General features: G+C 39.1%; 1 protein-coding gene across 1 annotated transcript in view; it reads right to left on the bottom strand.

Moving 5' to 3' along the window:
- Positions 1 to 15,081, bottom strand: part of PRKAR2A (protein kinase cAMP-dependent type II regulatory subunit alpha) — a 59,773-nt gene that overhangs the window by 14,279 nt on the left and 30,413 nt on the right. Inside the window, exons 3-5 of the mRNA XM_041425514.1 lie at positions 4,965 to 5,017; positions 3,285 to 3,368; positions 2,043 to 2,149 (exon numbers count right to left, since the gene is read on the bottom strand). Of these exons, the coding sequence (XP_041281448.1) occupies positions 2,043 to 2,149; positions 3,285 to 3,368; positions 4,965 to 5,017 (244 nt within the window). The remainder of the gene's footprint in view (positions 1 to 2,042; positions 2,150 to 3,284; positions 3,369 to 4,964; positions 5,018 to 15,081) is intronic.

Raw genomic sequence — 15,081 nt, forward strand, 5'->3', positions numbered from 1 at the left:
CTGTGAGCTCTCCCCTCCATGCACAGGGCACTGAACTCCTGCTGCATCCTCAGGCTGTACCTCCCCTGCCTGCTGCCCCTCTGTGCGTGGTGAAAGGCACTCGGACACGAGCCACCTGCTGAGGAAATACTGCAAGCAGAAGGCTTTAGGAAAGAAAGGCCTATGCCAAAACACAAAGTCACTGTTCATTTAGACAGAAAGAAACTAATCTTCAAGAATATTTAGGCATTAATTACTTGGGAGGAACAAGACATGACTACTCATGGAAGAGCTGCAGTCCTCCAAACTTGCAGTTGCACACAAGTGGAAACATTGTGGTTTTCCGTAAGGACCAGTACTCTGCTATTCTTTTGCATGAAAAATTAAGTGTGTGGGAGGTGGAGGAAGACTGGAAAGGGAGAAAGGACAGAGAATTCCTAACTGCAGCAGTTATTCCTAATAACCAAGCAGCCAACAAAAGAGTTGTAGCTGAGTTACTGCTCACAGCAAAGGCTGCCATGGTGTCACCAGACAACACCAATTTAATCTCCTTCACTGTACAACCCTTCTGTCACGTACTTTTAACTTGGGAACAAAACAAAACAAAACCTAAAAGTCTGAAAACTTCCAATACAACTATCTATTGACAGAAAAAAACTATTGTGGAGTAACACTGTATCAGTAGAACAGAGACCATAAAAGCATTTACCTAAGTACCTAAGTTAAAGTTCCATTTCACTTCTTCATTTTAGGTTAAAACTCATAGCAGAGAGCTTTTAACAACCAACAGGGTAAGAGCCTTGCACAGAAACAAATCAAGATAGGCTGATGGTATCTAACATTTCTGAGAGGCTCCCAAACCAAGTTTAAGGTTTCTCAAAATCAGGAACCACTGCTCTGCACAGATCTCATCTCTGCAGAGCTGGTGGCTCTGGCTCCCACAAGCTCTGATGTGCAGTACCTTGCTCTTATCTGTAACAGCCTGATGTCTCTGGTGAATGTGGCAAGAGAAGGAACTCGGCCTGCCTAGCCAAAGACATGGGACTGGATGGAGGGAGAGCAGCTGAGGAAGACAACGGAGTGCAGAAATGGGGCACTGGTTTAAATAATGGGCTGGTACAGCAGAGGACAGGGAATGGGCATATGGCTGGAACGTATTTGATGCAGCCTTATGTTTTGTAATTTCACTAACCAGAAAGGGGAATGTCCTTAAAATGAACAAGAATCATTTCAAACCAACAATTTCTAACCTAGAAATTCTTTTGCAATTCAAAAGGCAACAACCTGTCTTGAAGAACTGCTTTGAAAGCATTTCATACAATATTAATGGTGCCATTATTTCAGTGATAAACAAGATAACAGTGCACCAAAAAAGCAGTTTGCTAAGATCATGTTCCAACAGACATTTCTAAATCACTCAGTAATATTCTGTTTAATATCACAGTTTCGCAGAAGGAAATAAATCCATGTTCTTAATTACTCTTTGGATACGGTTATTCAAAGTAACAGTATCCAGATTTTTTTCCATAAAGAGTAAAAGATATTTAAAATGTCCATGCACACAAGTATGTATTATATGCCTGTTACACATACATGTGACCCCCAAAATTATGATGTGAATTTTCTTGATGGAAGAAATTCCAAAATGGCACCTTAAACTCTGCAAATACAAAACACAACCAAGAGAGGCAGAACAACCCCAACTCTCTCTGAAGTCAGTCATCAAAATTAATTGAATAAAGTACAGTTTTTTTCATGGTAGCCACTACCATGGATTTTTATTTCCTATATTCTCCTTCCTGAAAATTATGTCCTACCCCTTCCCCTCACCACAGGGCTACTTTTGCTGCTTTTCCCCTCCTTCCTTCATGAAAAAATATAACCTGGTCTAGAGACAACATGTAATATATGGCTGGGTTTAAGCTGTGCTTATGCTGATAGGCACAAAACCTAAACTGAACAAATAATTTTCCTTCAGAAACTGTCCTGTAGTAAACATTTCCCTGCTATTTCTAAGAATTGAAAAGAAACATCCTCTACGTTTCACAGGCACAGCTGCTTACCGCTCAACGACATAGAAGTTATCTCCATCATCACCTTGGTCAATCACATGTTCCTGAGGTTTCACCTTCCTCTCAAACATGGCATCAAGGACCTGAGACAGCTGCTCCTAGAAAACAAGCAGGAGTGGAGGGAAAAATCAACTATCAGAAAACACACCTTAGTGTTACTGCTGGACAAGGGTGAGTTCATTTCATTTGGTCTGGACAGTGAACTGGATCATGCACCACACTATTGTACACTTTACTGAACAAAAATGCAAGTAATACTGATATTACATGTTGATTTCCACTAGCAGCTCACTCCTTTCCAGCTTATTAATATAAGTTCAATAATGCAGACAACCAGACTTCAGGCACAGAAGAGCAATTTTTTCAAATTTATGTTCAAATGGCTCAATTTTCACATACCATTTCAGTGCCAAAGCACACACACACCTCTGGTATAATCTGACACAGCTTCACTGCAATGGACACACATCAATTCATACCAACAGTGTATGTATTTCATTGTATGTATGTCAGGAACTGGCACCACGATCTATTCTATTCACCTATATCTCTTAATTAGTAAATTATCTGTACTGCAATCGTCTAAGAGCCCCACTCATGATCAGGTCTATACTGAACAAGGCTCTCCATAGACTTATTTCCCTGGATAATCTGTCATCTTAGAGCAGCTGCACTTCCAGCACCAGATAAGGCAGGACAGGTACAGATGTGGAGCCCACACAGAAAATGGAATAATGCTGGTCTGCACAGCAGGCTCCAGCTGGATTTCCCTGTTCAGCCACGACAAAACTTCCTTTTTTTTTGCAAGCAGCACAGCCAGGGAAACTGTGAAAGCCAAGCAACATGACACCATAGAAATGCCTTGCCTTGATGCTGACCTGCTTCACCATCTTGCTGTTCCCAAGGCCATTAACAATATATTTTTGCTGCATTTTCAATGACCAGATGTTCAAAGTTGAAGATGTGGATCACAGCTGAGTTTCTAAAAATACACTGCATCAACACACAAGCCAGTCTCCATGCTGCTGATACACTTGAAATATTTACTGCACTCCTGAAGTTGGGAATTATCACTGCAGCATCTCTTGGCACCACTACACTGAAAATATTCCTTATCTTTTAAACAGAATCCCATTTTCTTGTCTTTAAAAACTGTGTCTGGACTTTTAGATAATATTAACTGTACATAACAAAAAATTAACTCCATTTAAGAGTTCCTCAAAATGCTATTACCTGATCTAGGTTTTTGAAGAGCAGGATATCTTTGCATGCTTCCTGCAGTCTGCATCGCTGTTCATCGGTTTTTGGATGAACTACCTTTAAAACAAAGCAGAACAGAACAGTCATGACAACAGAGAAATATGATTTCGGACTAAACCTTCACTTCAGCACGAAAAAGCAGAGCACAATTTAAGTGTCAGAAGTATATAGTCCTTTTTTGTTTGCATAAACAGTATTTATATATAAACATACAATGCAAGACAGAATGAAAGAAAAATAAGAAAAATACTATGCTGACAATTAACATATGAAAAATAACAGGGAAGAAAGACAAGAAAGAAGTGGATGCCTTTTCCATTCCACTCCATTCCCTTCTAACACAGCCACAGTCAAAGCTTGAACATATCAAACAGGGGAAGAAGTGAACACTTTTCTTCCTGAACTCTGGCTGTATTAGTCCCAGTATAATTACTGTTGGCACACAGACAGTTTATATCCCATATGATCCATATGAATCTCAGCCCATCCAATAAGAAGTTATTGAATAAGCGTGGTTTCTTCTAACAAAATTACTTAAATAAAAGCTTTGTTGTTTGAGATATTTTGTTACTTCATTTCATTTATAAACATCAGGTTCAACGAACCAATACTCACTGTATCATGAAAATGTTTTTATATGCGCTTGTTAGGGGCTAATCATGAAAACATATTAAAAAATTAATTACCTGACAGGCACCACATTAAAATTTCTTATTTCCAGAATAACAAGTATTCAAAAAACTAGTTATATCAGTAGGCATTTCTATAAAGTTCTTTTCCAAAGTTAAACAGGTCTCAGATCCTTGTTTTAAAAGAAAACAGAATACTGAATCATCAGCCAAGAAAACTAAGACTTTTGATGGAATAAATGTGTCCAAGTTTACAAATATTTGAATAACCTGACACACTCAGTCATTTTTTTCTTTTTATAGCTCATAAAAATTATTTACTAGGTATATTTATGAAGTATCTCTTCTTTCTTAAGAGAAATTATATTAGATTTAGATTATCATTGCAGAAGTGTAAGCATCCTTGCAATGGAATCTGGAAAGGAACACCAGAAGTCCAGGGAGAAAACACTGACTCTCACCAACCAGGCTACAAGATTTGCTCACACAAACCCACCTCTGAAGAAATACAATTACAGTATCTGGATTTGCAATTCCTAGAAATTCCCGACTTTCAAGAAAAAGAGAAAAAACAGGTGTCCACAGACTTAAAATATTTCAGCCAAGCATTTCTCCTACCCAGGCAGAACTGCTCTGACAAGAAAGACAGTAAAAAGCATGTGAGGAATTTTAAGCACCCATGAAGAAACAGCTGTGGTAAACCTTAACTAATTCTACTTAACAGCATTGGTGATCTAGGAATTGCCTCAACAAGCCTTTAAGAGAATTAAGAAAGGAAAACAGCAAAAACTTTAAAGATCTTAGAGTTAAACACAGCTCTCAAGTCCTTTGAAGTAAAATTGTATTAAAGCTGTAGTGACTAAAAAATTCCATGAGATAAAGTGGCTCTAAATTTCAAAGCAATGTCACTTTGCCAGGGCACCACACCACGCTCAGCACGAAAAGCACAAGTGGTAAGAAAAGGCAATGCACATCTGCCTGTCAGTCTAGAGACCCATGCACGGAGTGACTCCCTCACTCTTACCCTTTGTTCTGTATCTTCTTCCTCTTCATCTGGATTGAAAGCTTCAGCACAAACTTGGAAGAAAAAATGAGAAGAGGTAAGTAAAAAGAAGTAATTACATGAGAACAGCAAACAAATCAGTTTAAATACGTTTCTTCTACTTTCCTACAGGAAAAACAAAATCACTTTTCATTTTGCCATTATAGTGTCAGAGGCTCAAATCCTGTCTGTTCTCTGGGAAGGCACAGCATGACACAGACTCTCAGGTAAAAACTCTGTGACTTAATAAACAATCTTGCCTAGCAAGTACTCAAGCATGGACACAGATTTCCTTTCAGCTGGTATCAAAGCATAACAATCTCCATTCAGATTCATTTACAAGCATCTTCTCTAAAATGCAGGGGTGCTCCACTTTGTTCTTTGCAATGTGCACAGCAAAACACTAAAAAAGGAGCACAAGGAAGGATGAGGCACTCACTCCACCTCAACTCTGATTTGCAAGTGAGTACGTATGTTTTGGGAGGTTTTTTGATACAGAGAAATCATGTTTTCACAGAAATTAACCTGGGAAATTAACCATCAGCTTCACCATAGTACAGTCTAGGAAAAAAATAGTATTTAGTCCCAGCCCCCACATGTTCCTCTATCTTACTACATTTTAACCAAATTAATGTTAACCGATGACACAAAAACAACTCTAAAATTTACAGAGTGATTTTTTTAAAAAGGATGAGAACAGTTGTGGAAAACTACACACTATAGAGCACTGGGACAAGGCTTTGCCAAACATGTCATTATATCTACAGGATCAACTGAAAGAGAGGCAATACTGCAGAGCTGCTGAAATTTCACACCCTTTTTGTTCAGTTTTATTCTTCAGAAAAGGCTTATCTTCAGTTGTCTTGGCATTTACACTATTACACAGTCTTACAATGCTAAACACAGACACTCTGGCCACCAAAAGCCCACAGTTCTAGCTCAGATTTTCTTACTAATTCATGGATATTTACAGTTCTTGCATGTCAAAGTGATCTACACATTCTAGCCACCTGTACTGACAGTCAAGGAAGGTGAGAGTCAGTCCTGTTTTCATCTAGCTGTGCTCTTACTTTAATAAGGGTGGTCTCACTTCTGAGGTTATACATTACTTATAAAATTTTACAAGGAAACATAGACAAGCATTTTCCTTTGTACTTTATCCAGTATCCTGACAATAGTGAAGACTTGGCAGAATGCCCAGAAGCTCACTGCAACGACATCTAACTGCTGAATGGAGTGAGAAAGTATAAATAAAAATCCAGAATTCAGCAACTTGTAAATAATTTGAAAATGCACATGTCTATTGACCCTGTCATTGTGCACTCAACAGGACAATAAAAATGCAAAACCCTAGCACAATTTACTAGGAAAGATTTGTTTGGTTTTGTGTGTCTTGGTTTTTTTATTTAGTATTTTTTTCTCCCTACCTAAAAGATACAAGTCTTTCCTAGGAAACTGGATTTTAATTCATTTTTTTCCTGGAGAGAACGAGGAGACTCAAATACAACAACAAGCATTCCACTTACCAAACCATAATGTAAAAATGCAATCATAGAACCATTAGACATCAGGCATTCAGAGAGTAAGTATTGCTCATACAATAAACCCGTTTAACAATACAGAAACAGTTTATTGACAGTGCACCTACCACACACATGCTTTTAGTTTAACAGAGCCACCCACACTTAGGGCAGACACTCAACAAAGGATAAACAGCATTCTTCCCCAGCTGGAAAAAAGTGCAGTCCATGGCAGAGTCCAAAGATGACTGGTTTATGGGAAGGTGGATGCCTACAAAGCTACAGAACTCGGACTGAGAGGCTGATCCACTTAATATGCAATACAAAGGCACTAACAAAGAGAACATTATTAGCATTTTGGTGTGAAAGCTTTCCTCCTCCTTCCATTTTACAGTAAAGATCAAAGTCTATTGTGAAAGCTTTGGATTTTCAAATAAGGAACAGTTACTAAGAAGAAAGGCTGCATGGTTTAAACAGTATGGTGAAACTGGAGACAATTAACTCTCTTCATTTTTTACAACCAGTGTATCCTATGACTCCAAACTGGAGTCCAAGTCTCTATTAAGCACAATATTACACACAATAAATGGTCACACATCTATGAATTCAGAGATCTCTGTACCACTAGACCATTCTATCATTCAAATTTTAATATTGAGCTGCAAATTTAATTTTGTTCCCACCTCACCTGCAGGGAAGCTACTGCTAAAAGTGCTTCAGAATTCAGGAAATTTTCTTCAAGATTTCCTTGGGAAAACAAGTTTTATTACCACAGATAAAACCAGAGCATAAGAGCAAAACCTTATCTTAAAACATGCATCAAAGCAACACAGTTGTCTGTAATTTCAGTATGAAATGGCTTTGGTTAAGGTTTGTAAATGTAGGTTTCCCCTATTTCATCTTACCCAGCAAGGGTGAAAACAGCTCCCAAAGCCCACCAAGGACACACTCTAGGACTCAGTGCCCTTCCCTCACATATGGAAATCACTTCTGTAATGCCCATGGATGGGCACCACAGAAATACAATAAAAACATGGCAAAACACCACTTCTCCCCATGCTCCACAGAATGCCTTCTCATTATACTTTCCATTCTTCAACCTCCTGCTGGGATTTCTATTTCCATGGAGAAGAGTAGGCCAGATGTTTTGACTTCAACCTTGAGCAGCTCTGACTGACAGGACTCCATTTACTTGCAGGCAGAGCTGTAACACTTAATGTAACAGATCTGTTGTGGTATGCTTAAAAAAGGGGAGAGACACAAAATTCTCAAGTTTAATGAACATTGTGATACACTGGAAAGCCAACAGAAAGCTTTTCAGCCGACTCATAACAACCAACAGTATTTTCCAAATACTTTTAAAAGTGATTAATGAAAAGAAAAAGCAGCATTACATCAAACCCCACCCATGTTTTATGGTGCAGTATGTCCAATTTTTCTTACCGCTATTGTTAATTGGTAAATCACTTGGGGAAGTCTGTACTGTAGAACATAAGACCCATGTGTCAGTCTTACCTTCAAAATGTTTCATGTTATCTGGGCTGCTTTGCTATTCTGGCTGTAAAGAACTCCCATAACTACCCTAAACTCTGCCCACCTCATCAGAAATCCAGGGAATTTCAGGACTCCTGAAGGTTATTCATTTGTGCATTACAGTACAGCCAGTCCTAATGAAAAAACATCTGATCTTTCACCATGACAGAGTGCAAACACCCTTGACCCATTATTTGATACGTGACTGAATTCACATATTAACTATTTAAGTGTCCCAACAAAACAGACACTCTGAGGCAAGCTTTGTCTCATTCTCCTGAGAAGTGTTGTTGAAAAGGCAGTTGGAAGGGATCTCTCTCTGAAGATCATCCAGTCCCACCTACCCCTTCAAGAGGAGCTATTTGGAATTGTAGGCTACTTTGGGGCTGACCTGGAAACCTCCCGGGCCAAAGATGGCACATCTCTGCTAACCTGCTCCAGCACTCAGGGGGGAAAAAGGTTTTCTGAATGTGCAACCTAAAGCTCACCAGTATCTGCATGTAATTTGAAGTGACTTCTGAAATCACACCTTGCCTAGTTGAGATTTTCAGCACAACTCTGCCCCTTAGCAAGTGCTAAGCAAGAATCCATCAGTGGAAGTTACACAGCAGTGTGACACATCCACAGCTCCATCAGCTCACACCATGCAGACCAAGCTTCCTTCCAAATCCACCCATACATAGTTCAAATAGCTTTGGAGCATAAAAAACAGTTTTCAATTTTATGAAGCTTTGAGATAAAAAGAAATTCAGGCTTTTATCCTACCATCTACATTTAGTCTCTCTTAGCTTTTGCAGCTCTCATGCTGCACCTTCTTTGGCTTTCAAGAACATCTGCTAACACTTCTGAAGGCTCAGAAATGATACAGCTCCATGGCTGCTTTGTGATGCAGGTGACAGCATCTGAAAGCAACCGAGATCTTTGTAGCTGCAGCAATGGCATCAGCAGTGGATGGGTGAGGGGAAAGCAAGGGGTGGGGAGAGAGGGAGAAGTAGCAAGTCAAGTTTGCCAGTACAAACACCACCTTTGTTTATGCAAGTTTTAATCACTCTCAAGATAATATTGTTCTGCAAAATACGTGTTTTGTCAAGATCAAAGTCCTTGCGCTCTATAGAAATCTGTATGCAAATAAGAGTTGAGCTTTTAGCTCTGGCAAGTTAATACAGCCTCCAAGAGAAATGCACACCATCCCTGTCCCTGAGAGATCACTGCTTTTTTCAAAATAACAGCCAAGAGGCTGATGCCTGAACACCTTCAAACACACACAAAAGAAGGAAATTTAAGTTCCATGTTTTATGGAAGGTGAATGCATTATTAATATTTCTGTTGCTACTGAAACAAGTAGCAAATAGATGCCCTGTCATACTCTCTTTTCAATTTTGGATCCCACCTGCAGAGTGAAATCCTATTCACTCTTCCTTACTTATGAGGATGCATCACCTCCAATTGATCCTATCAGACCCATTACTAAAAATCCACTCAGAGCAGTACATGTAGAACCACTTTTCCAGTTATTTATTCAGATGAGTAATTTTAAACTATGTTTAAGGCAGTGTTCTGTGCATTTGAGTTTGTCAAAGCTTCAAGCATTTTTTAAGTCTGTCTCTCAAGGACAGATGCACAGACTCTTCTGGGAGCACTATGCCAGCTGGAAAGATGACCACTGCCAGTGGCTTGTCATTCCCTCTGACAGCTGAGCTGCACTTCAAAACCATGCAGTCAGATGAATTAGGAAGCTTGAACAGCACTTACACACAGGTCTTTGCTGGCACAGCTAAATGTGATTTTCCACACTTGGAAAACAACTTCAGATTTCCTCTCACTTCTGTTGCTGGTTAGCTCAGAACTTTTTGGTTCAGAAATTGCACTTTGTTTCTCAAGTGAAAGATCTCACCATGTCAGAGCAGACGACAGATTCGTACCTCGATCCAGCAAGTGGGAAACAGAACCTGCAACCATTTGCACCACCTGAACCATTTTCACATTTATGACAGTTGGAAAGAAAAGCAACACTGAAACCCAAAGAACAGTTAATATGTTCAGGAAAATCAGACACTTCAGCCTTCAATTCACTAGTGAGAACTGACTGAAATCAAGGGTAATTTTTTTGCTAAAACCACCGTTGTTGCATCAGCCCAAAACTCAGATCCTGGGTCTTAAAAGACTGGTCTTTCACTTTATGTGCCACATGGCAATCTCCAGATGCAGGACAGCCCACAAGAGCACCACCTCTTGACTTCACTCTTAATTCTCAGAGAGGCATAACTGAGACATGATTTACAATTAATCAGGACCTGAGCAAAAAACACCCCAGCAAACATTAGTCAAATATCAAAGCAGAATATTCAAACATGCAACCACTTGCATGACCATATATGTCAAATCAAGTGTCAGATTTTTTTTCAGTGGAGAAATATTTAGAAATGATTCATTTCAGGGGGAAAGGAAAAGAATGGATTTTCAGTTCTTGAAACAGCTTCAAATGTCATTTAAAGTTAAAAGGAAAGTAAATCAAGTAGGTTCTTCACAGGCAGAGTTCTTCTGTGTTACAGATTAACTACAAAGGCACTCAGACTCAGCACAGCTGTGCCAAACCAGCTCTGTCCCATCAGGATTACAGGTCAGGCACACTCCACACTTGGTCCCGAAGCCTGCTCAGGCTGAGAAGCTGCACAGATCACTCTGTCAGGCAAAGAAGCCTCTGAGACACTGATGGAGCCTGAAAGGCCCTAAAATCGTGCACTGCTTCACCTAGCTCTGCAGAAAACCACTCTTGCACAAAAGGTTGTTCACCTGGCTCTACCCAAAGCCTTGCTTACAGCCCAGAGTCCACCTGAAAATGCCCAGCTCTGATGTGGACATCACCTGTGCTCCTCAAGGCCCATTATTTTAACAGAGCAGCAAAGCTGAGGTCCAAGGTAGAGCTTGGAGAGACCCCACTCTAGTTCAAAGCTGGATAAACACTTTTACCAAGAAAAGTGCATGATTTGTTACAGTGCTTGCTAACCTTGCTTTTAGAAATCTCTGATAACCATTTCCTCACTATGATTGTGTACTTTCCAAAAGCATTATCTAAATCAGACTTCTCCAGCTTGTTCTCTTTCCATCAAAAGAGAAATGCAACACTTCCGGCGACAATGGCTTGTGACATGTCACACACTCCTACTTCATACTGCTTTTCAGTAACAAGTTCAGAACAGACTGCACAATCAATTATAAATGCCACCTTTTATGATAATGGATTTTTTTCTTCGCAGGAAATCCAACTTTACATGCACAGACACCTTTTCTCCCAAGATGCATAAGTACAGGCAACATAATAAGCCCTTTAGAATGATGACAATTGGCTGACAACTATTTCCAAAAGTGCATTTGCTTTATGTAGTCTGAATAATGCAGTTTTCACATATTCTTATTACATTCATACAGATTAATAAAGATCTGATTTAAGTGGTTCTTTAAAAGGCTTTATCATCATATGCACAGTAAAACAACTGAGACAATGCCTTACAGCAGAATAGCCATTAAAATATTTTTTTTCTTCTACTACAGCAAGATTTGGCAAAGTACTTAAAATTACATTTCCCTAGGGGCAAACGAGAACTTTCATGATGAAAGAACTAGAATAATAAACGGAAAGTAAATAATCACAGTCTCTTTTAGATTCATATCTTTACACACACATAATGAAAGCATTACAAGCAGACAATACTGCTTCAACTAGATTTTAAAGACAAGCATAAAGCACTTTTAACGAGATACAATGTGTTCCTACTTAATTATGATTCCTAGGTAGGCTTTGTTCGGGGCTGGTTTTTTGGTTTGTTTTGCTTAACTCCTTCTGCAGCCTGCAGGATCTGGCCTGGAACCCACCCCCAGCTCAAGTGACTCAGGGACACAGCACCACACAAACCACAGACCAAAGGCTTCACAGCACCCTCTGCTCCAGGCATCTGGTAAGAAAAGACTTTCATACTAAGAGGTAACTTGCTGGGGGTCTTACTGAACTGCAACAAAACTTCAGAAGACAATCCTCAACTTGTATGTCTTTATTTAAATCCTCCTCCCACTCAGGAGCAATTAAAATGAAAAACTTGTGCCAATGTAGGACTAGAGACAGAATTCTCCTAAGCACTTCTCCTACCTCTCTGGCATAACCAAATGAACATGACATTTGCCTTTTTTTTTTTTTCAACTAAACCAACAGCTGTTTATCATTGTATTTGCTTCATATACTTGCCTATTTAATTATATCAAGGGACAACTTTTACTTAATGCCCTTATGTATGAGTTATGCCAAATGTTTTAGCTTATCCTTCCGCTCTGCATGCTCACACACGGAAGGGTTATACATGCTGCAGGAGAACAGTGACAAACTCATGAGGCTATAATTCCTAGACTATAATTTTTGATAATTTTAAAATTTACAGTTTCCAGAGGACCTATGATGAAAGCACTCTGGTGATAAAATAAACACCCTTCAAGTCTCTCCTGTACAGCTGGAGGAGCCAAGGGACAATATTGCCTGATTTCACAGAACCATCTGCTAACTAAGCCACACCTGGGACTCCTGCACTTTGGGCTCCCATGTCTCAGTTCACAGGAAGAGAGCCCAGCATTCCATCAGACACTGCTGTGCTCTGGGACTTCCAGTAAGAGGTAAGTCTGAAAATTAACAACAAAATTACTTCCATCATGGTAGAGGACTAACAAAAATAAGAAAGTTTTCCATGTGGCTGCTCATTGGAGTAAACAGCTCTGACACTGACAGTAACTACCAAAAGCAAAATACTGTCCTTTCAATCTTAAAACAGTAATTTAAAATTTGCTACTTCTGTTTCCAATTCCCTTTACTACATTTAAATAGAAAAGTAAAATGGAAGAAGGGTATTTTGGAGTTACACATTATTCCATGTGGTGAAGCCTGGGAAATTCAAAGGAGCAAGCTTTATTCTTGCAAGTCAAGAAATCAGAAGACTGAAATGGATAAACATGCTGCTGACCTTGTTCAAGCCTTCTAAGAGAGCCTTACTGATGAGATAGTCAGCCATAAAAAAGGTCTCCTGGAAAACATGATGCTACTACTATTTCAGAGCACACAGATTCACAATTGTAGAAGAAAGCCTTCTGCTTTAATGATTCTGGTTTAGCCCATCACATAAATCTTAACACATTTCCAAATGTGCTACGTAAGCAAGGCAGATAGAAGCAGAAATCCAGCACCAATAATGCTTATGTGCCTGAAACAGTGACACTTTGAGTTAAAAACAGCACAGAGAATGTTCACTTTTCATTCAGTTTACATCAGAACACCACAAGTTCCAAGAAATGGCTCAAATATATACCTTCCCCCCAAAAGAAGGCATGTAGCTTACAGCTTTTAGCTGCAAACTGTAGCTAGAGAAGATAATTTAGCTGAGAAATAAAACAGGAAAAGTGGCTTTCTAGTATAGAAATAAGAAATTTTCTTTCAGTTTACAGATCAAGGCATTTTTTGGTTTTATATGTGCAATTCTGCCATATGAACTGCTAAACCTGCAATAAGGCAAATAATATTTTAAAATCATCTTGAGAAAAGTGCAGTAAAGCACTTTTTGCCTTAAAATTTCATTTAGCAATGAAGACTACTGACATCTTTCTGACATCTGTCATGACAGAGAACCAAAGCATGCCAAAGTGTTAAAAGGCACTTCGGAAATCAGTTATATGATATGATTTTCACAGATTTCTATAGAATGTCCAAATACATTAAGAACCACATTACCCTGAACAGAACAACTAACACCTATTTACCTGTTGCAACCAGGAACAATAAAAAATTGGCATGGCTTGACACAAAAGGATTGTGTGCAGAGGAATGACGTGGAAGCCCCCAAGTCCCTGTGCTTGGAAACTGCTGCTTCCTTTCCTGGCACACTGGAAAAGCAGGAAATGTGGGAAGTTACTGTTGGACCCCTTGAAGAAAAGCCTGGCAGCTCCCCCCATTCCTGCGTGGCTACTGAGCAATCCCAATCCCCTGGTGAGCACCAGCCATGGCAAAGGTGTGACTCCTTCATTTCCAGGATCAGCCAATTCTGGACTTCAGCATCTCCCTGAATAAATGGATTGTCTCAGCAGGAAATACACACTTGAAGTGGTCCAACAAAAGATTAATAATGGATATAAATTAATCAGCTGGAACTTGTGTGCCTTATTTCTGACCACTTTTGTGTTTTTCTATTAGAGAAGATTAGGGAGCTTAAGAAAATTAGGGTCTTTCCCAAATTTTGGGGAGATGGGAAAAAAATCCACCAAATCAGGTGCTTCAGGCAGCCAAGTACCCACACACAAGCCACCTCCCAAAGTCAAGCCCAGACTCAAATCTCTCTACAAATGAGTGCTCACAGCAGCTTCTTAGATACCTTTAATATTTCCTGTAGTGAGCTTTCATATTGCCATTATATTCCTTACAGTGAATTTTTTAGTATTCCTATAAAGTTTTCTGTTATTTTGGGCTACACACAGACCCAGCAAAGTGTTTTGGTGTTAAAAATTAACAAGTAAAGTTCCTGAAAGTACATCCTTTCAAATTTAAATCAAGTCTCTTTAAACTTTTATGTTCTCCATGGATGGACTATTTGACATATTTCACATTTAAGCTGAAGTTACAGCAACCTAAATTCAATTAAGTGCATTAATCGATATAGGAGCATAACAACATCTGTGACCTTGTTTAAAACCTTATATTAAAATAGGGATGAAGTGCACCCTTATATATTCACAAGAAAAATGCAAATCACATCTGACTCTGAGGTCACTTTAAAGATACATCACAGCACCAGGTTTTGCACCAAGTATAAAACTGCCTTTTTTAGCCTGTATTGTGACAGGCATTTTGAGATTTGTGTGTTTGACCAACAAACCATGTTGGAATATTTTCATTTGGGCTTTAATTCCCATGTTAAAAAGCATCCTGAGTTCAAGCCACACCAATTCTCTATCACACAAAAATGTTAAATTCCAACCTAGCAAAGGGAGAACTAAATTTCATTTCAACCATCACACGA

This window comes from Onychostruthus taczanowskii, unplaced genomic scaffold (assembly GCF_017590055.1).
Source record: "Onychostruthus taczanowskii isolate IOZ18803 unplaced genomic scaffold, ASM1759005v1 scaffold9, whole genome shotgun sequence".
NCBI lineage: Eukaryota > Metazoa > Chordata > Aves > Passeriformes > Passeridae > Onychostruthus > Onychostruthus taczanowskii.